The sequence below is a fragment of the Cyanistes caeruleus genome, chromosome 4, assembly GCF_971803275.1.
Source record: "Cyanistes caeruleus chromosome 4, bCyaCae1.hap1.1, whole genome shotgun sequence".
Lineage (NCBI taxonomy): Eukaryota > Metazoa > Chordata > Aves > Passeriformes > Paridae > Cyanistes > Cyanistes caeruleus.
This window is the reverse complement of record NC_141704.1, coordinates 83,699,588-83,722,496: the sequence shown is the minus strand read 5'-3', so window position 1 is coordinate 83,722,496 and position 22,909 is coordinate 83,699,588. Positions and strand designations below refer to the sequence as shown.

At 44.5% G+C, this 22,909-nt stretch overlaps 2 protein-coding genes across 11 annotated transcripts in view; one reads left to right on the top strand and one right to left on the bottom strand.

Annotated features, from left to right (window-relative positions):
* Positions 1 to 22,909, top strand: part of IQSEC3 (IQ motif and Sec7 domain ArfGEF 3) — a 95,191-nt gene that overhangs the window by 27,024 nt on the left and 45,258 nt on the right. For all 10 annotated transcript variants that reach the window (XM_023924870.2, XM_023924866.2, XM_086885556.1 and 7 more), the window contains one exon: positions 15,228 to 15,308. In XM_023924870.2, coding sequence (XP_023780638.2) covers positions 15,228 to 15,308 — 81 coding nt within the window. The remainder of the gene's footprint in view (positions 1 to 15,227; positions 15,309 to 22,909) is intronic.
* Positions 1 to 22,909, bottom strand: part of WASHC1 (WASH complex subunit 1) — a 155,432-nt gene that overhangs the window by 103,213 nt on the left and 29,310 nt on the right. The gene's annotated exons all lie outside the window — the stretch shown is intronic.

Genomic DNA, 22,909 nt, shown 5'->3' with positions numbered 1-22,909 from the left:
TGGAGACATGGTGGACAACATAGGCATTGCTATGAGAGGTTGCTGTGTGAGAAGCCATATTGTTTATTGATTCTCCCACTTGCAATGGCAATAAATGACATTTCTCATGCTACAGACAGAAGAATAAAGTCTGTTCATAAGCAAGAAGAGCCTTCATTTGGATGCAGATAGTTAGCATTTGAGTCAGGACAACCCTTAAGAGCTGAATTGGCTGGGATTCACTGCATGAGACTTGAAATCAGATTATATACAAACTCAGTAGAAATACTGTTTTAGTGGGAGCTGGAGGAGATCCCAGATGAATAACAATCAGATTCCCTTTCAACCCTTGCTCTTGGACATCTGCTTCTTTTGTATGTGCTGGGAAAGATTAAAAAGTTTGGAAACAGTATTCATATGGTGCCTTATCACAGTTCTGGGGCATTCTCTGTCCTCCTCACTGCACAGAGGTGCTAGCAGTTTAGTAAGAGCAGGGTTTGGCATTCAGGAGTGTGATGTTAAAGGATTGTGTATAGCCAGCCAGGGTACATTCTGTTTCAATCAAACCTGTTCTGCCTTGGAAAAACTTAAAGGACAAAGGATGATTAGATGTAGAATTGATGCCTACACAAGCAAGTAGGTGGTCAAAGACACTGCAAGCTTTATTTACCCTTCTCTGGCTGGCATATTGACAGCAGTTATTATATGTTTCCTCTGAAAAGAGTAAGAATTCCACAGAGGCCTCCAAACTCCTCCCTTACAATCTGTACCTTGGACTTGACATTGAAGTCTCGCTCTGTGTCATGGGAAAATTTTCAGTCATCTGGAATCCTTGCAGGATTTTTGCTAATGGGGAATCTCTCAGTGCATGTATGCTCTCCTTATATTTTATTTATGGGATTACTTCTAATACAGTTGGCCTTTGCTAGAATCTCTGGTCCCGTGAAAAGCCGACTGCTCCAGGCAGCACCTTAACAATGGTACCTGAATCATGCAGTGGAGCCATGGCCAACAGTTACACCCCATGGCTGAAGCAGAAAAAAAACCAACTATTTTTTTTCTCTACTGATGGCTTTTATACAGTTCAGCACTGTTTTGCAAGGAGACTTGAGCTATCCTATGGCAGTAATAACTGTGAGATCTCAATAATTGCTAGAAAAGCGTGCTCCATTCAAGTGCAGCCTAACCACAACTGCAATCTGCAATGCAACCTGTTCAACAAGATGGGAAATTCTGTCTCCATCCAACTGCGAGTGGGTCACTGTTTGGAAGTGAGCATGGGAATAGAATCCAAGTCCTGTTATCATAAGACCTAATGAGACAGAGTCTTCTACTTAAGTTATTTCAAGAGTGTAACTTTGGCAAGGAAAAATATTTCTATTCTAAGACTTTGCAGGTTCCAAAATAACATCCTACTAGAACATCCCAACGTACTCTTCCACTGAACCTTGTCTGTGCTGGATCAAAAGTAGCAATATGATCTTCACTGCCTTTGTACTGTATTAGTACCATTGTTATGGCAGTGGTTGTTCCTAGAGATAAAGGAACAAAAGTACCTAGTTATGAGGACATAGAAACAGGGTCTGAAATATCTTATGTATTCCAGTTATTCTGGTAAATTACTTTGAAAATTAAAAATAGATGGTGGTCTTCAACAAGCCTATAAGGGTGAGAAAATTCAATTGTTCTGCTCAAAGGTATAAAGCCTGATGACCCCAAATTGGGTGGGAGTGTTGATGTTCTGGAGGGTGGGAGAGTTCTCTGGTCAGGCTGGATCAACGAGCCAAGACCAGTGGTGTGAGGTTCAACAAGACAAAGTCCTTGCTGGGTCCTCTCCTTGGGTAACAGCAACTTCAGGTAACTTCCTCTGCAGCGCTAAAAGCCAGGGCAAGAGTGGCTAGAAAGCTGCCCATTGGAAAAGGTCCTGGAGGTGCTGTTCAACAGCAGCTGAACATGAGCCAGTGTGTTCCCAGGTGGCCAAGAAGTTAGTTTTTTATTAAAAACTTACTTTGATGAGGTTCTTTGTCATGTGAGAAGCTTCGCTGTTTCTTCACACCTTTTGTACAGCTCTGGGATCTCTTCATGCACTATACACTTTTTATACCACACAGCTGCTGCCAAAACTGGAATTTCCCCCACCACACAGCTTCCAAGGCTATACCAGAGTCTAGGCAGAATGTGTTCACCACAAGCACCTCCAAGTGCTAAAGTAACCACAGATGCAGATACAGCCACTGCTGCTGCCTTTTCCCAAGATGGGAAGTATTGTCACATCCCAGCAAGCAGGGTCTGGAGCCATGGTTGATGTAGCTTCACAGCTGAAGTGTGAAAGCACAAATAGCACTGCCAGCTTATGCTGAGCCACATGGTGTCAGCTTATGCTACAGCCCTGCTGGCATCAGGGTACTGAAGCAAACTTGTTAAATCTCAGTTAGGGGAGATTGCCTGCAAAGTTCAAAAAGTCTGCATCAGCCATCTTGTTTCAGGAGCAGAAGCATAATCAATCAAATTCGGCTCCTCACTCTGAATTCTAGTAATTGTTTATGAAACTTTCCTGAAATATCTCTGCAGAAATCAGGCTCTTGCAATACAGGAAAATCTCTTACGTTTATGTTTCCAGAACCACACCTTATAGGTATTTTTTTTCCTCCAAATACAAAGGGCTCCGGCACGTGGTGGGAAGTTCCAAGCTTCAGAAACAGTCGTGGTTTTGTAAGTGAAAGGCTTAACAAGTTAAGAGTCCCCACAAGGGATGAGTTAGCTCATTTAATTCCAGGTGTACTGTACTTATGGTTGCAGTTGCAGGCTGTATAGGTTCTCATAGTCATCACTGGCTGAAGCACTGCTCCTTTGGCCAGGTAAATGTATCTATCTTTGGCCAGATATGTATCTATATCTACATATCTGTATATGAGTGTTAGCTGACATTGGTATCTTGTTCTGAGATAGGGCATGGATGAACAACTACTGTATGCAAAGCTAAGAAGAGATACCTTCTCTATTTTTGTGGCAATTTTTTCCCAGTTTTGCTGCACCAGAAAGAGTATAAAATAATCCAACTCCTGGGACTAAGACTAACCTAAACAGTCATTGTCTTGATAAATTGACTTGACAGAACATTGTATGTCCTGCTAGATATAAATCTCAGGAATTATTGAACAGTTAAGATGGGCAAAAGGAACAACTTTCATACATTTTCCAAATCTTAGAACACCTCATTAATTCCATCTGTTCTTCTGCAACTTTAGCAAGGTCAGGATTTTATGAAGCTGTGAAATCTCTTAACTAAAAGCCAAGTATCTGTGATGGTCGTGTGCTGAGCATTCAAGTTACGTCCTCCCCTCATTTGCATTGGTGCCAAATGGTACTTTCTTTCCAGGGCAATTACTTGTACAAATACAGCTGCTCTTGGTGTCAGCCAGCTGCTGTGTCCACAACCAGCCTCGAACACTGCCTGCTTTCCATATGTCAAGGCCCTGGTGGAAGCATGTGGGTGTGTGTGGAAGGGAAATGGGAAAATTAAATTTCCTCTGAAGCAGTGGTGACTTGCTATCTGTCCCTTGAGGCATTACAGTCAGCTCTGCAGCTGGGCCTGCACTTTTCCTCTGCTCTTCTCTTTCCCACAGCAGAAGCAATTCTGCTCTCCATCATCAGGGGAGAGCATCACTTAGCCTTGGGTATGCCAGCAAGCAACCTATGTCCATTTCTGCATTCCTAATTCTCCTTGTGGTCCTTCCCCATTCGGAAATCACTCCACTTTCATTTATGGGGTGACTGATGCAGCAGCCCCAGATACCTGTAGGTGTGGTAATAACTGGGTTTCCAGAGCCAAAACCCCAAACCAGAGCTCTAAGGTCTTCTGCAAGCCAAGCCCTGATCTTCCTCACTGCATTCAATTGCAGTCCTTGTGTTAGAGTTCTGTGTCAAGCCTCAACAGCAGAGCCGGGGCAACTCAGCCCTTGGCAGCTGGACTTACTGCAGAGAACAATCCTGAAAATCCTTGCTATGTGTGTGGAATAACATCAGCACTGACATTTAGTGCATCAGCCCAACGTGGTTGGAGGAACGAGCTTTTCAGCTTGTCTTCAGCTGCTGGTGCAGTTCGTGCTGAGCTGTATCCAGTGTGGAACACGGAGCTGCCTGTGGGGGCACCGAGCCGTAGGGGTACCAGCAGCACAGCTGGCTCTGCGGTGCCAGCCAGGGACAGCTCTGTAGCACAGTGCTGCCAAGGGGCAGAGAGCTCAGAGGTGACCTATGGATGGAGCTAATTTGCATGTTTATGAGATTCTGCATTAATGAACAGCACTCCTCCATTTACTTGTGTGCCATTCTCCTGTGCTAGGGACACTTTGATTTTAGCCTCTGGAAAATTCCAGGGCTTTCTTGCTGTACTAAGGGGTTAAGCATGAGTGAGAAGCCAGTAAAAAGTGTAAGCTTGGTTAAAAACAGATCAAATACTCAGTCATAATAAAAATCCTTTTACTGAGTCCAATTCTGACACATTCAAAAAGTAAAAATAATTTATTCTTACTGAGGAAGAGACCTAAATTCCGTTTATATCTCATAGTCACAGTAATTATGAAAGGGGTTGCCAATTCCACAAACACAAGCCTTCTGGTTTTTTTTTAGTGTTCATACATATTGGCCCAAAATAGGAGAGAAGAAAAAAGGTGTTTGCTCTGCTAGCAGAGCATTCAGGCAGAGTGCTGGTTCTGGATCTCTTCAGAAGGACCATATACTCATTGGTATGAGGCTGACAAACTATAATTATTATATGAAGTACTGGAAGGGATTTGGAGAATGCTTATCAGTGTAATTAAAAGTGAGCTTTTGCCAGCTATTTCCGTTTTATGTAGTTACAAATCTATTACTTGAACAAAGGAAAAAGGGCCTTCACACAGTACAAAATAGAAGAGGTATGGAAAGATGTTTCGAACTGCGGAATATCTCTGTCAGCATGCATTTGCTGACATGTAATTATAGCCTTTAAAAAAATGGTGATATTGAAGATAGCTGGAAGTGAGGGATGTTGTCTTGGAAAAAGGTCACATGTTGCCTTGGAAAAATAGCTTTATATTAAGAAATTATTGGACATAATTTCTGTTTATGGTAATTATTTAACTGAAATTATTTTAGGAACTTACACAAACTCCCCCTCACACATGCTTTGGATTTTTAGCAGCTTCCTAGTTGTGATATCTGAAGTATAGTTTTGGCTACAACTTATAAAACCTCTGCTCACTGCAGTGAGTGCTGCGTGTGTCACCAGAGGATCCCCTCCATATGATCAATGGGCACACACACACACACACACACACACACACACACACACACAGAATATCAGGCTGCTCTTTTGTACAGTAGCTGCTTTTCCTGCATGCCACTACTCAGCCTGTTAGCAAGCCAAAGAAAATAATGTAGCACAAAAAGTCATCAACTGTTTCCAGCACTGACAGAGGATCTGAAAAGGCTGAAGGTACATACTGGACTGCACAGTCCAACATACAGTTTTTCCTCCTCCCATGGCCACTTTGCCCTCTTCCTTTTTGTGCTTACAGGCACCAATCCAATTAGCAGACAGCCATGCCAATTTAAATGGAGTGAATGAACTCTGACTGATGTATGACTGATGTATGATTCAACAGGATTTCAGGAGACCCAGGCCCCCAATCCCTCTAGCAGCTAATGACAAACTCTCTTCTCCCCAGGAAGTTTTTTCCTGAAACTTGACTATCAAGTACTGTCATCTCCCTCATCCCCGTTCCTACTGTCCCTTTGGAAAGAATAGCAAGAAAAGAAACTTCTGAGTGAATCACTTCCTCTGGGCACGTAGGGGAGCATGAGAAGCATCCCCCACAAATCCAAAGAGTGTTTTGTCAATAAGTAATTCTGTAAGAGACACCAAAACGGCAACATCAGAGATACAATTACCCCTCTACAGAGGGCTAGCTAGCTTTTCCCAGGCCATCCAAAGGTCCCAAATTGGAATGTTTTGTTCCATCCAATTTAAGTACTATTTCCAAATCCCTTCAAGCTTCCATTTTTTTATGAAGGCACTGCATGGGCATGCAATACATTACATTTAACTACTTTAAGGATCTAACTTTATACAGTAGGTATTTGATCAAGTAGCCTGTCACCAAGAGAAAACCGTGTGTTTAGATCCATGGCAGAGGAACAGACCCTGCTGTTTACCAGACACGTTGCTGACTCTGATCCTGAGCCCAAAACCACCACCTTACATTTAAGAGGGTCTACCACCACATGCTCAGACCCTCTTTGTAGGCATCCAAACACATTTGCCTGTCAGTCATGTTCTTTGTACTGAAACTGGTGCGAATCACCACAAATTCTTTCTGAAATCCATGCACCCATCTGCCAGTCATGCCATATTTCCCCCCAAGAATTTCTTCAAGGTAAAAGTGAGGATGAACAAGAGAAATCCCTGCCACTAATATGGACTAAAGTAAGCTGAGAAACCAACTGTTCGGGAAGATATGGCATCAACCTCCCCATGCCTAGAAGCAGATGGTGATAAATGAATGGCACATTTGACATATCTGTTGTAGTCACCCAGCGAGTTAACCAAAAAAAGATCAGATCACAGAAGCATTGGCTCAGACCCTCTTCCTCCAACACAGGAAATTCCATTTCCCCAGCACAGTGCTTTGTGCTTATCCTTCCAAGCTGTGCTGTTCTGAAAACCCCACAATAGCTCAGAGACACACATTTGCGTCAGTGTCACATTGGATTGTCACTTTCCAAACAGCAGTGTATGCATATGGTATTTTATACTAGCAAGGGCAATTTAAGATATTTTATAGGGTCTCTAAAATTGACATACTCTAGTGAGAAACTGTAAATACTCTGGCAATGGGAATCCCATCTTCATCCCATGCCCAAGCTCTAAAATAAAAATTTTATAGTAAAGCTGTGCAAAGGATGTATGACTTAAAATGAGTTTCTGTACCAAAAAAGATGATGATGATTAAGCAGGTGCTAGGTAAGTTTTAGAGGATGAGTGTTGATCTTTCAATAATCAAATTTATAGAAAAAACATCATGGAAGAAAACATTTTCTCCAACACTCATGATATGATCAAGGCAAGCCAAGTTCCAGACTACAAAACATATTTGATTTTTCATTTTTGGCAGGCAAGCAGAGAGAATAGATGCTCCTGGCAAGATCCTCCTTCTCCCTCCCTTCTAGCATGACTTTGTGTGGTGGAGAGAAGAAGGAAGAACAGCTTTGAGAATTCTGAGGAGCTGTAGAATGATAGGCACTGAGGTGGACTGAAAGAGGAGTTACCGTGCATCCTGGCAAGGCTGGGCATGTTTGTGTATGTTGTACATTCATCCATCGTGCTGCCACTGCACAGTGGGGTTTTTTCAGCAGTTTGCTTTTGTTAGGCAGGACTGTGTGCTGGAATTTAGACATCGTTGAGACACATCTTCATTTTTGTCATGCAATTAACTAGATATGGGAGCCTGTGGAGGGTTATAGGCAGAGCTAGATAGGCACTGGTCTGAAATAAATTAAGAAAATGCTTGATCCCTGAATCCCAGTGACAATCAGGTTGGGATTGTAATAGTTGCTGGGAATGTAAAATAAAATTATAGTGATGCCTAAAGATTTTCAGCTTTTTATATTTTTCATATATTTGCAGATTGCTAATACATGGCTGTAACTCCTATTACTTTTGCTATCCTTTTCCCTTACATTTTGGAACAATAAGCTAACCTTCTAACTACATTCCTGAAATAATGTTTAGTCTTATTCCAAGAAGAGAACCAATTACAAGGACGTTCTCTTTTCCAACCAGAATCTGGAAAGACAAAATGAAGTGGGACAAAGAAGCCCCTGGACTGATTCCAAAGGGGAAGTACCCAGGGAAGTATTACCTTACCAACTACTTTCTTAATTGGACAATATATGATAGGTATACTAATCAACTAACCTTATAAAAATTGTAGAATTACTGTACCATGTACAAATTTGGCCATATTGTGTTCCTGAAGGCTTTCAAGTAAAGGTTTGATTTTATATTATCATTCAAACATTGGGAAGGTTTGTTCTATTTCCAGGCAACAATAATTTCAGGCTTGTTGCACTCCTACACTTCAATATCTTGGTTAATAAGGCCCATGCCCCTCAATGCAGAATTTTCTCAGTCACTCACGTTTGTGGTTCTGGTTCATATAACTGTTTTTTCTAAAATAGCCAGCATCATATGTTTGAGAGGAAAGAGTGAAAAATAGCTATTGGCTTTCTGATGCTAAGTTTGAGTCCTACCCACTTGCTTTGGGAAGGATCTGCATTAAGTACTCTAGTAGGATAATTAAAATATCCAGTTCCTCTCTGAATCTTAACAAATTCTTGCCATCAACAGTATCCCATAGCAATGAGGAGACCATCAGATCTACAGGAACTTCATGAACTTAAATTCCAGAAATTACTTTGAATTTATTTTTAATCATGTATGGTTCCTTACAATATGGACCCTGCCCATACTCAACTGCCTCCAAAACACCAGTCTAAAGTCCTACAATTAAGTTGAGCCATTAAGACAGCTAGAAATTGTGGAATTCTGCAGTGAAGACTGAAGAAGTGGGGAGAAGCAGCTAAGTTGTTAGACAGTACTCTTGGAAACAGTGCCTTTTTGAGATCTCACTTCAGCTCTCAGTTCCAGGTTGACAGGAGTCAAAAACAGATCTATCACAAGAGTGAGGCGACAGAAGGAGTAAGGTCTGCAGCTAACCTTAGCTAGGTTGTGTCACAGCTCCATTGGTAGGTAGAGCTGCATTTGTACATTTGTAGATGGAGCTACATTTTGGGGGAGTCAGAGGACTACAACTGGCCTTTCATTAAGGTAGCATTGCTAAGTACTTCCTGTTTGTGGTTCTCCAGTGCTCATCTTATGAAACATAACAGCCAGTAAAACTTCATCTGAGATGACTTCAGTTCTTTTTTGACTCTTTCTGCCTTTAATCTTCCCCTCCTAGGTCATGATTTTCTGCAACTCCATCTGTTCTCTTGGCAGCTATCCGAAAAAAGGCAAGATAGAGACAAGTGGCAAAAGACTCCAGGAAAGCTGAGATATCCAGCACTAAAAACAATGACTTTTGGTCAAACCCTCTGGCTTTTCTTCAAAAAATGGAGTTTTCAAGAGAAACCAGAAAGGCTGCATGAGTTGGACTGGTTATTTACTGGTAGAACATTATTTGATTCAGCACTGTCAGATTTCTAAGCACTGCTGTGTGCTTGGGCCAAGGGCAAGGCTGCTGGGTATGGAGGCCAGTAGGGCTCAAGGATCAGAATGCAGAGGTTAGGAAGGACTGGCAGTTGGGGAACCCAGTGATCTTCATTTATGGAGCATGCCAGCAGTCCCACACAACTGAGCAGAGCTGAGGGATGGATGCAGGGGAATTGCACCAGGTAGAGAGAAGCACTCTCTGTGTACTTGTAGTGAGAACAATTTTCATTCGGTCTTGTTTTGGCATTTTTTGTAGTCCAAAATCATTCATGCAGAAAAACACAGAGCTGCTCTTTATCTCTGGGAACAGACCACACAAGCTATATGTTTAATTAAAGCTGACTGCTGGAGAGCAGGGAGCACCAGCATTTTCCATATGCTGTCTGGGCTGGGGGTTTGCTTTTGTGGGAGTGCAGGAGAACAAAAGGAGGTTAGGTTTGTTTACCATAACACAGCTCTCAGCAGATGGGCATCTCTATTTCAAGACAGCTCTCATCAGTGCTAAACTAGTGGGCACTGATGCTTATGGGGCAACACTGAGCAGAAAGCCCCAAGCACTTGTCTAGAGGGAAGATAAAGCATTAAGGGAATTTTAGGAATGTTTGCTCCATTTGGCTCCGTGATGTGCACGCTACAGAAGAATTCAATTTTTGGACCTCAGTTTTTGTTCCCTCTACAACACCAATTTTTAAGCAAAAAAAAAAAAGCTTTTCTCCTTGGGATCCATCAATGAAAGACCAAGGCAGCATGAGTCATGGAGCCCCTTTGTTGCCCAGTCCAACTTTCTGAGAAGACAAAAAGGTAGAGCTAACTCCTGAGCTGACTAGACAGCCTGTGCTAGCCAGGAGGTTTGGCACAAGCCTCTCTAAAGTTCATCACAGAGCAGGGATTGCTGTGGCTGGACAGTTCATTCACAGATACCCCTATCAAGGCTGCAGGCAGCTGGCTGCAGGACACCTCTTGTCAGGAGCAATGTTAAAGACAACTGAATAAAATTCAGTCAGCTGTTTTCTCTCAGAGGAGAGAGGGCTAATGTTTCAATTGACAGCACGGGTAACGTCTGGGCCAAGCTATCTCTGCATTTAAGATAGGTCTGGACTGTCAAATCCTTGCCTCCGGAGCGTGCATCCCAGCTAGATGGAGCAAGGCACTGACAGGCTCAGGCTGTTCTCAGTCCTCCCTTTGCATCCGTGCTTGCCCTTGTCCTCTGTTGCCCCTCCACACACTGGTCTCAGTGCTGGCAGCAACTACCCCAGCATGCCTCCTCCTCCTCCTCCTCTCCCTCAACCCCTTCCTCTCTTGTGCCATCCAACTCACCCAGAGCACCTTTTCTTCTCCCTGGTTTTCTCTTCCAAGCTTTTATCAGTGTACAGCCCAAGAGATAATACTTTGTTTATTTTTAATGCAATAAATTGGAAACAGAGCAGTTCAGCAGTATCCTAGCAGATGGGGAAGAATTATCTCCACAATCACCTGCCTGATCTGCCTACGATAGTGTGTGCTTAATTTCAGTCTCTGCAATGGTTTGAGGAAGGCAAAGCAGAGGATGTACAGGAAAATGCGGGCAAAAAAGCAAGCCCTGAATCTACCCTTTTAATTGGTCGACCATTGCCACCTACCAGAAGTATTGAAAAAGAAACAAAATTACAGATTCACACCCCAAAGTAACAATGAAGTTACATTGCTTCCCTCTTTGTTTTTCGAAGGTGAAAACAAGACTCATGCTTTCTAGGGTTTAACTCCTCAGAGGCCACACATTCAAGTTATATAGCCTTTCTGGCTTATGAAGTAAGATTTGTTTTAAAACACAACACAAAGACAGCATAGAAAGGAAAAGAAAAAAAAAAACCCAAAAAACAAACCACCATCAAAAGTATTACCCTGACCTATGACAGATACTAAATATCTCAAGGCTCACTTCAAACCTCAAACTTGCAAAGACTGACAACACTACAGGGGGATAAAATCGTGGTAGCCACCAGACACTACAACCCTGACAAGCACCTCTTGAATCACAGCATCAACAAAAATAACATCTTACCTGAAGACTTCACAGCATTAGGAAGACAGCTGCTTTCCTGGAACACTTCCTTGAGGCTTTGAAATGGCAGTGAGGCTCTAGGACATTTGCCTTTTGCACCCAGATTAAAACTGCTTTGTCCTGATAACAATTCACACACAACCTCTTCAGGAGGGAATGGGTCATCTTCCTCCACAGGTTAACCCTCCCCCTGCTCCTGTCCGGGTGCTATGATGCATAAGTGAGGGCGTGGATTTGCAAAATATCAGATATGTGCAGGATCAAGAGATGGAAAGAAAGAGGAAAATGAACAGGAGTGGTCTCAAGGTGTCAGTCCCTGTGGTGTATGCCTGAGGAGCACAAAAGAGGAGAAGCAAGCTGTAAAAGAAGAGAGCAAACAGCCCCAGAACTCAAACTTCTCCTGGGCATTTGGGGAATTTGGATTTAATAGGAATAATAAGATACCCTTCCCTGCTTCAAGTCACAGGAAGAGCTTTCAGCATAGGCTTGGAATACCCATTTGCAGGCAGTATCTGCTCCTCACCCCCTCCCTGGTGGATTTTCCATGAGAGTCATGGCCTGGAGGCAGATTTCTGCCTTTGAGCATGCTCAGCATCTGATAGTAGTAAGGGGCACAACTATTCCAGAGATCTTAGCATCTCAGAGGTTCAAGACAACTCTGGTTTCAGCAGAAAACAACCAACACTGGTGTTGAGCACACATAAGAAATTGTGAGAAAAGTCAAGAGCTGACTGCAGCTGCAGTGCTCGGAGTTTACCCACTCTGATGAGAATCTGGGAGATGTTTTTTTCTTAAAATGCCCACAGCAGACTAAGCCTGAAGTCCTGAAACTTCACACCACTCTTCCTTTCCCAGTTTCCCTTTTACTTTTCTTTGTGTTTCTACCATGATAATTGACTAGCAAGGCATCTCATCTATATACAAATTTCTATTTCTCTGTTTTTTGTCCATCCTTGCTCCTTCCTCTTTTTCCCTATGTTTTCCCTCCCTCTTGTTTGCTTTCTTTGTGTGCAATTAGGAATTGAAGTTGTGAATCTGTTATTTGAATAAAAGCAGAGAACAGAGTAGTTCATTTAGGTAAAGGCTTGAATTAGAAATGGCTGAAATGTGGGGTGTCTATTGTTCTAAAGATTCTATTTGTTTATCGTTGCTGAAGGCTCTGAAGCACAAGTCTTACGAAGAGCATCTGAGGGCACTGGAGAAAGGGAGGCTGAGGAGGGACCTTATCGCTCTCTACGACTCCCTGAAAGGCAGTAGCAGCCAGATGGGGTTGGTCACTTCTCCCCGGTAACAGGTGGCAAGACCAGAGGAAATGGCCTGAAGTTGCACCAGGGGAGGTTTAGATTAGTTATTAGGAAAAATTTCTTTGCTGAAGGGGTGGTCAGGCATTGGATCAGGCCTCCAAGGGAAGTGGTGAAGTCACCATCCCTGAAGTTAGTTAAAAGACATGTTGATGTGGTGGTTAGGGACATGGCTTAGTGGTGCGCTTGGCTGTGTTGGGTAATGGTCAGACTCAATGATCTTAAGGGTCTTTTTCAATATAAATTATTCTTTGTAAATGAGCAATGTGATAGGATGTAGGAGCTGGAGTATTTGTGTGAGCTTGCTTGAATATAGACTCAAATACGATCCCACCACTTGCTCAGTCTCTCTCACTGTCGGCATCAGAGGGGAATCAGGCTACTGTCCCCGTGGGGAGAATTCACCACCACTGTGAGGCTTCAGCTCCTGCTGCCTTCTCCTACAGCGAGTGGAGCTGTGCTTGTGGGGGTGGCCATCGCACTGGGACCTTATTAACACCATACCTCATTAATAAAGGACCCTTCACCCCCCGCTCAGGGGAAACCCTGGGACCCCAAACCCTTTTTCCCTCCAAGGGAGCCTCTCCCAGCCATGTTCAGGAGCCAGGCTGCAGCTGCCCAGCCCTGCAGTTTTTCTACCACTGCTCTGGAATTTTTTTGTCTATAGTTGTTGAAGGCTCTGAAGCACAAGGCTTACGAGGAGCAGCTTAGGGCACTGGAGAAAGGGATGCTGAGGAGAGATCTTATCACTCTCTACAACTCCCTGAAAGGAAGCTGTAGCCGGGTAGGGTTGGTCATTTCTCCCCAGTAACAGGTGGCAAGACCAGAGGAAATGGCCTGAAGCTGCACCAGGGGAGCAGCACTGCTCTGGATTTTTTGGTACACTGTAGCCACACACTACCTACATGGTGGGACACCGTGGCTCCTGCCACAGCTGCTGAGTTTCTGCTACCTCTCGGTTGCTGTTCCATCTCAGCCTGCCCTGCCATTCCAGCCGTGAAATTCCTGCTGCCGCCCGTCCTCGCCATCCGGCCCGCCCGCCCTCACAGCGTGAGGGCCACGGGGACAGCGCCCCCTGCAGGCGCCGAGCACTGCCCGCCTTCCCGCCCGCCGCGGCCACGCCGGGAACTGCAGCGTGGGCAAAGTGCCCGGAGCATGAGGGGCTCCCGGGCTGGGTGTGCCCGGGAGGGGATGGAGTGTGAGGGGATGGAGTGTGAGGGGATGGAGTGTGAGGGGATGGAGTGTGAGGGGATGGAGTGTGAGGGGCTCCCGGGCTGGGTGTGCCCAGGAGGGGATGGAGTGTGAGGGGATGGAGTGTGAGGGGATGGAGTGTGAGGGGATGGAGTGTGAGGGGATGGAGTGTGAGGGGCTCCCGGGCTGGGTGTGCCCGGGAGGGGATGGAGTGTGAGGGGATGGAGTGTGAGGGGATGGAGTGTGAGGGGCTCCCGGGCTGGCTGTGCCTGGGAGGAGATGGAGCCCCTGCCACGCCACCTTGTACATGCGCTCGCTAGGAAAGGACTGCTGCTAGTCCTTTTCCTGTGTCTTCGGCTGAAAGCCCCTCAAGGTCAAAGTTAGAATAATTCAGATGGAAGGAGGTCATATTCTCCATTCAAAGGGAGGCTCCCACCTTCTTTGGCAGACAACTGTCTTTCAAACCAAGCCACACTGACTACAGAACTGATCTAAACCTCCTCTGAAATTGATTAAAGGAGGATATGAAGAGGAATGAAAGTAACAAAACACCAAAGCAATGAGGAACAAGGAGACCCCAGATCCCAGTAACGCTGTTGATCTGGACTGTCACATGATGTGTGGGGAGTTTATGTCGTAGGGGTGTAATTGTCCAGGGACTTCTTTGTTTGGGGTCCCTTTTTTGAGGCATCAAGCTCAAGATACCAAATACTGTAATTGATTTCTTGCAATAAACCTATCTAATGGTAAACAAGAGCCCAGTGTCTAAAATTTCTTTAACACTAGGATTTCTCACTTTGGATTAACTCTTTTCCCTTTCTTAGCTAATAAACACATTTTTAGTGTTTCATTTTCCTGTTTTGCTCAAGTTGGTTACTTCTTAGGGCTTTCCTTTTCTCTTCTATGATCTCTTTCTTTTGTCATGGTCTTAGTCCCCCTACTTGTCCTTGTCCTATCAGTTCTCCACTACTGTTCCTGGTAATGCCCAGCAGTGATGTGCTGAGGCCATTTCTGTGCTCTGGGGAGGCCTCACAAGAAATGTCTGAAGAGGTAATTTAGACACTAATAAGAAAAAATCAACTACTTTGCAATGTATAGGAAACATACACATTTAAGGACATGTTTCTGACCCAAAAGACATAGAATTAAAGACAGACAAAACTGGTGTTCATTAAATGTATGGTATTGTGGAACAAATGCTGCTAGAAGGAAGACTTTTGGTTTGTGCACTTTTTCCCTCTTTTCCACAAGTTGACATCAGCAGCAGAACAGGTGAGGTAAGGGAATAGAACTGGCAGCCCCATTCTCTCTTGGAGTAAAAAAATGTTCATGTTATTAGATTACTCTTTCAGTATCACTGGGAGTCACTGTCCCCTTGGAGCAGTTCTAAAAGGCATTCTCCCTTGAGCTTTCTGCTGAGTGAAGTGAACACTGACCCGCTGTGGTTTGTTTTTTCTTACAGGAATGAAACTGTTTTACACCAGTTCTGTTGCCCAGCAGCTGATGCAGAGCAGAAGCCTTCATCTCCAGACTCCTCACCAAGGTGGGAAATGATTGCCAGCAAGACCTTTGTTTTCTCTACTTCTTTATCATCCATCACTGATCTTCCTGCTCCAGACAAAACTCACGTTACACATGCCAATCCTCCTCCATCCTCCCCTACATCCATGTTCCCAGCATTGCTGTCCCTCTCTTTTCCCTCACAGAGATTACTGTTTGTACCATTGTGTAATTGCCTGCAAACCCCCCTGGTCTCCACTCACACATACAAAATGTTTTCTCAGCCTATCTTCAAACATCTGCTTTCACTGACCCACATTCATACTTGTATCTTTTCTTACTGTATGACACACACATGCTTCACTCTTCAAATTATTTATCTCACGCTCTGAGCTTCCTGGAAGCACACACCATAACATTTAAAGTACAGCAAAAGTCACCTGAAAAACTCAGGGTTCTGTCTCACACCTTGAGACAGGGTGGGGGGAGCATTTTTACCTGTGTCAAATGTTGTGAGCTTGCCAGTGAAGAACAGCTATAGGCAGGTGCAATTAACTATCACCAGCTTGTATCCAGTACAGCCAGGTGTAGGGACAGCAGCAGTTCTCAGCTCTTCCTCATCAGTGAAAGATGTCCGTGCCAAGACCAAGGGGTCCAAAGAGCTTCAGAGGTACTTGAGATGCATATACTGCATTTAGCTTCCACCCTTGGCCTTGTCCCTCTGTTCTTGCCATCTCCTTCCCCTCTCACAACTTCCCACCCTTACCTCTTAGAGACCTGCTCTGTTCTTCCAGGCCTCGTCACCCTTCTGACAACAGCAAAGAGGTTTCTCTTTAAAGATTTCTCTCATCACACTGCTAGACTTTTTCATCTGACCTTTGGCACCCATGTAAAAAGCCTGAGTCACTAGCAGGGCTCTGAACAGAACTGAGCAGCTGAATTGCAGTAGTGAGGCTACTGCATTTTTAAAATTATATTTCTCTTGTTCTACTCACTGGAGCAGACTGTGGTTTCTGATTTCCTGCTGAGAAAAAGTGTGAAGAGAACAGGGGTGGGTGGGTGTGTATGCTCAAAAGTAGGATTTGGCCACACTTGGAGACAGGGTAAAGAAGCAGAGCCTCTGCTGCCCATTTGTGTATGCAGATGGAAGGGTTAACACCCATGATCAGTCTGTGCTGAGGGCTTTCAGGCATTGGCAAAGTTTGCATGACAGCCCTGGCATGGCAGATGGGGAGATGCTGGCAAGGAAAAGGAGCCAGCAGAGGAGGTGACCACGGAGATTTCTGTGGTAGGGAAAGCCACCTCTCCCTTACATTTCTGGAGTGAGAGAGTTTTGTTTAAGTGCTCTAGTTTGTCTAGAACTAGGGATCAGTTTTGCCATAGTGTTCTATCTTTATACCCTCATCCTTGACCCTGCCCCATGCTTGTTCCAGCCTCCATCTAATTCCTGATCAGATCCCTTAGTTTCTAGAGTGTTCTTATTCTACAAGGCTGTCAGTCATACAATCTTAAGCTCTAGGATCACTTTTGTCATGTTATTTATCAGGCCATCCTTTTGTCCTGCTGATTCCCAAAGGCACTGCCTATCCCTTGAGCCTGAGTTTGCCTGCCCTCCTTCTGCTGGGATTTGACAGGTAAATTGAAAGAGTGATCACCTGTTTCAGTAATTTAACAACTTTGGCAAGTTGCATCTGAAGATGAGTCTGAGCCAGGAAATCCTGAACTGGGGATGAATGACAATGGCCCCTGGAGCATGTTGCGTCTGGGCTTCCTGTACTGATCTGTGCCTGTCCATCTGATGCCTTTGGTAGCTTGTCCCACACTGCAAGCCTCATGCATTCCTTACATTTTTCCTCAGTCTTTCTTGTGTCCTTGCCATTTCTAGTGCCTCTAGACCCCAGCAGCAGTCCTGAATCCGTCTGTGTGTGACACAATATTCTATGCAGAGATAAAGATGGTTGAAGCCATCGTGGCTATTTGAAGGTGAGAAACAGGCACAGAGAGTTATTAAACTCACTATTTAGCTTTATGCTTGCCATTAAACATCTCCTAGTCTCTGCCAGGTCCTGCAATCAGCCATGGGCTTCCTTCATGTCCCAAGCCACATATACAATGCAATGAGGAAGGCAAAAGTGTGTCAGAGAGGGAAAAACACAGAGTCAGCATGGAGCTGATGCCCATGTGGTGTTCTGGAATGGCTCAGTAGGCTTCTAGGAGAAGCTCATCATATCATTTACAGAGTCTGTCACCTTGCTCAAATCAGGAACAGGTTCCCCATTGAACCAAGGCAGAACAAAAGTCAATCAAGACTGAAATATGTGGGTCAGACAGCCTGAATAGGCAATCAGTTCCTGGGTGAGCCAAGCATGTCCCTAAATAAGCTCATCAGGGCTCCTGGTGGGAGAGCCTGGTACGTAGGGGCTCCCTGTGCAGCTCTTCCGAGTCCCACCGAATGGACAGCCAGTCACAAGTGGTGCTGCTGTGAATTCTGATAGACCAGCTCGGGTTTATTCTCTCTTTTCCCCTTCCTGATGGTTTCCCTAAATGTGATAAATCCTGTCAGAACTGATGCCACTAATAACCATCAGCCATCTAGTTTTAATTAGAGTTTGCTTCATTAATGCCCCAACTCCTCTCTGCACAGCAGATTAAATAATGTACTTGCAGCTCATTTACACAAACCCCCAAACTGCAAGGCTGAGCTGCAATCCTTTAATTAAACAGCCCGGCTGATCCCTACCGCTGCCTCGGCTCATCAGTCTAAGCCGATTAAAGAGAATAGGGACTAATAAAGAGCATAAACAGGGAAGTGACTCTCAGCTCTTCAAGGGACTTGGAGACTCCAGTGGTGATCAGCTGCTTTCTCCTCTAGCAGGAACTGTCCCTCAGCCCACATCCCTTCTGTCTGGGACCTGCAAGAACGGTTATGTTTTCATCAGGAGACCAGACTCCTCTTGTGGGACAGGAATCCCTTGGGAGACTGGGAAAAAACACAGCAAAGAAGGAGGGACATCAAAACAGTAAGATGAGTGGCTGTCTGACTGCAGGAGAGACCAGCAGGAGCAGCCATATAGCTCAAGAGAGGGGCAGGAGGAGAAGGAAATGCAGAATGGAATGGAATAACAGTTGGAGGTTGCCTGACAGGAACAATCTGGGACAAAAGTTTGTCTCTGCTTGTGGTTTGTGATGGTCATTGCTGTTCTTGTGTGTTCTTCCCTAACACTTCTCTGCAAGATTTCTCACTCCTTCTTTGCTGTCAGTCAAAAATGCCTTGGCTTCACATGGATGGGAGTGATTAGGAACATGTCAGTGTCTAACCACTCAACAGAAGCCAACTCAATGAGGTGGTTGAGATTATTCCCACTCATCTTGTTCTGCTTTGCTTCACTGACTGCCACAAGCAGGGCTAGCCCCCTTCTCTTCTCTAGTGTGTGAATTCCTTGTGGGGAAGTTGCAGCTCTATGAGTTTAGCAATGCAAATTTCCCACCTGGCTGCTTAGCTGGGTTGCACCAGCAATTAGCAAAACTGGTGCTGTAGGCCATGAATATTAACAGACAGATTTGATCCCAGATTCTGCCAAAAAACTCAGAGCCAAAGTACAGGATGAGGTGATGGCAGCAGCAGGCAGATTTCTGTTCCTGAACTCTAAGGGCTTTCCCATGTCAAAGGACAGAATAAATCCTTCACCATTGTCTCCGCTGGACTTGCAGACTGCCGGCTTCATGACATAAGCCATCTTGCAGGTTGGGTTTCCTTTGGGGATGCCAAATATCAGGTTGAGTGACATGAAGAAACTCCAGGGATGGCAGTAGGAGCTAACCCTGCTCCTTTACTGAGGTGCTGATTAGACTCTAATTTAGCCAAACCCTGTAATTTCATAAAGCAATGGCTCTTTTTCTCTCTGGCTTTTGCCTATTAATGGCAGGGTTTCATTCTAGGGATTTGAATAGCCTAGTAATTGCATTTCCCACTTCTCCCAGTCACAGAGTGGAGACTGCATCCCAGAACAATGACCTTAAAATGTGTCCAGCAGCAGCCCAGTTCTAACAGGATTACATACCATTTTCCTTTGTGTGAGGTAATAGGGCTGAGATGAGAAAGATTTGTTTCTATTAGAGTAATGAGAGGAAATGGTGGAGTCACAATTGGAGGGAACAGTATATTCATTCAGTTGCCTTTCATAGGCTTTTCGGAGTCTGCCTCTGTGGTGCTGAATAGGAAATCAGCAGAAAATCACCTCTCCTCCTGTGATGGGAAAAGTTCTACAGAAAACTTTAAGCATCAGAGGCAGGTCTGCTTTGGCAATGGACTTGGGAATAACACTGCAGTGCCTAAGCATTGTAGAAGTGCAGATGAGACCTGACCTGCTTTTAAGGCAAGGGAGACAGAGTTCCCCCAGGAAGAGAGAGCAGCCTTCTGGAAGGGCTTGGATGTGTACTTGGAAGAAGGGCTAGGATCTGAAACATCTTTGGAAAAGTCGGGCAAGCTCTGTTCATATTTTCCACACTTTCCAGCAGGGAGACTGCTGGTTAGATCAGGTTAAAACATGATTAGTGCCACTAATTTATGAAGTGTTTACTTCATGATTGTGGACCAATGAAATTATAACTCAATATAATTTAAACTTTGAACCACTGTGGTCTCATTTCTAAAGTGCCTGCTGAATTAGTCACCATAACAGGTTGGCTGCTTCCTGGCACCAGTTAGTGGTAACATGTGAACCACTGGCTACTTCTCCAAGCCAGCCTTCCTTGCATTTCTGGAGGAATTCTTTCTCATCCCACTTGTGACTTACCAAAGTACTGAAGTGGAAATGTGTGTTCTTACTGGAGGAAGCCCTTGGTGCTGGTTGCCCCATTTTCATATGTGGGAGGCTTGTAAGTGGATGGACAGATTTTTGACAGTTTGTCCAAACCAAACCTTCAAATATCTATCTTGATAGCTCTCTGAGCTGCATGGGTATGCTGCACCCTTAGCAACACATGCTTAAAGCCCAAAATCTGATTTCATTTACTTCTGGACATCTCTGACTCTTCATGTCTCTTTACCTGAATATTCTGTTTCCACTGAACATGCATTTCTTCTTTGTCCTGTGAAGTCCTGTCAGAAGATGCTGGCAAATGAACTTTATCCATGCACAGTCACAGCATCATGTCCCTCTTTGAATCCTCACTGCTGTAGCCCAGGAGCATCTCTCCTTCCAGTGGAGCTCTCACTTTGCCCTTGGGTAACTTTAGGTTCTCTAACAAAACATGAGAAATTCCCAAGACCTTGTTTGGGTTGAGATTGCAATGTCCCTTAAGGCTGAGGCCCATGAAGTTGTTGAGAGCTGAAGCACTCACCAAGTGGGTGCTCACTCTGGACTTCATTGAAGTACCTTAATAAACAGGTGGAGAGTGATGATTTTCCATCAGTATCCATCACCCTTCAAGCATTACAGTTAAACAACTGAGCTATTCAACATTTTATCCAAACTTGTGAAAGATTGACCTTGCCTGACAGGATAAATGCAAATCCAGTTCATGAAATGGGAAATTCTGATTTAGGATTGCTGGTGGGATATTGTATATAGAAACTGGAGGTCAGTGCTTCGTCTCAGCTCAGAGCTGCTCTGTGCCTTTGGCTCAGGTGTGAAACATGATGATGATTCTAGTCTGTATCAAATCAGATCTATAATCTTCCACTTAAAGTGGAACAACAACTGTGTCTAATTGGCCCCCAGCTGGCAGTGTCAAGTGCATGTTCCTGCAATTAGTGGACCATGGAGGCTGAATTCTTCTCTGATTCTTAATGAGGAAGACTCCAGGTCAGTCTTAACAGGATGGGGACATGCCAGTGCAAAGCAAGCCTCTACATCCATGGTCTTTTGTACTCTAAGGACAAGTGACCATACACAAAGCTCATGAGTCTGACTTTCACTCCCCCCAAAGTCCTCCAGAGCACTGCTTTTGAAAACACATGTAAGTTTGCGCAACATTTCTGCTTTCTTAGCGCATCCTGTTTGTGCTTCTCATTTCTTTTCCTTATTGAGGTCATGGACATGAAGAGAAGTTGTTGTTTTTTTTATTGCTTCTTAACAGCTCATCTCTTATTCTTCCATCCCCGCAGACTTAATAATCCTGTTCCAGATAGTACCACTGGAGGTTGCGGGGAAGCTGCGAACCAGGCAGAGATGGGTCAGCAAAGTTCACATAAATATTCCCCCAGCTCACAGTTTTCAGACTTTTGATTTCAGTCTGACACAGGGATGTGGGCCATGAGTAATGTCTAGACCCAGATTTGAACCCTTCCTAAGCTTGGGAGTGAGCAGATTCCTCACTTTTTATGTGTGTTTTGTACACTGAGGACTAGCAGCTTCAGTTGCTTTGCAGGAGCCTAAGTCCAGACTCACAAAGATGTTTAGTGAATGTAGTTTTAGGGCAAATATGGAAACACTTAGAATTATAAGCAAAAAGTATTTTAGAATACATTCTTAACATCATAGTTACCAACAACCTTGGGAATCTCTTGCAGGGAGGTATAGTTGGGAAATCTTCTGGTACTAAGACCTGGGAGGAATGGCTCTTTCTGGAAGCATCCAAAGAAACAGGAGGTCAGTTTCAGATGCATTGTCTCTGTCCTGCAAAGGAGCTCCACCAGGACATTTTGGCACTCTCTCCCACACAGGCATTTCCCTCCAACAGCTGGTGCAGCTACTTTCAGGCAAGTGTGGAGAACATGAGGGTGGGGAATTGAAGTGAGGAATAGATTGGCTCTTCAACGGGAAAAAAAAATATTTCTGGTGGAATCTGGAGTCTTCCTGTCACGTTGTTTGCTTTGCTTGCCTCTATCAACACCTTTCTTCAGGAAGGTGGAAGATGCTCGGAGAGAGAGGCCGAAGAAAACACGCTTGAAGTGTCCTATTTTGAAACTGCAAAGATACCATTCTCAGGCACATTTTCTGAGAGCCTGAAGCTTGTATCCAGCCATTGCCTGGCCACATGTTCTTCCAGCTCTTTATTTTCTCCTGTTGCTTCTGTCACTTATGTGGGTCCTGCCTAGAGGAATATAGACTTAGGTTCAAGTGCTTTTTTCCCACCTGTGCCAGTCAGTACTTGCTGTTTCTTGGGCCATGATGTGTGAAAGAGGATCAATCACAGCCAACTTTACAGCTGTGGGAGCCACTTTCAATAGCTGTTGAGATCAGTTAGTAGCATTATTACCAGGCAATTCGCTCTGGCTTGCAGATGATCCTCATGTTCCCTCTCCTGTACTGCAAAAAATTTCTCGCCCATACCACGGCAACTTTGTGGTACCCAGGGGAATGCAACATAAACACCTGCTCTGTCCTGTGTTTTCTGTATGAAAATGCTACATGCATGGGAAGAAGCTGTGCCAGCCTTGGAAATCTATTCTAAATCTAAATCTAAAATTTCTATCTAGCACTAGAAAAAGGGCTCAAATGCTTGGTAAAGTAATGGCAGATGGATTGTGGTGGAGCTCACACCATTCATCCTAATCCTCTGCTAGTATCCTCTGACCTGATCTGCTTCAGCCAAGATGCACCCACCTCTGAAATGGAGCCATTCCAGACCTTTTGTACACCAAGATGTGCTCTGTTGAACTGAACAGGTGGTTTCTGTGGACCCTCTGTCCACATGCTT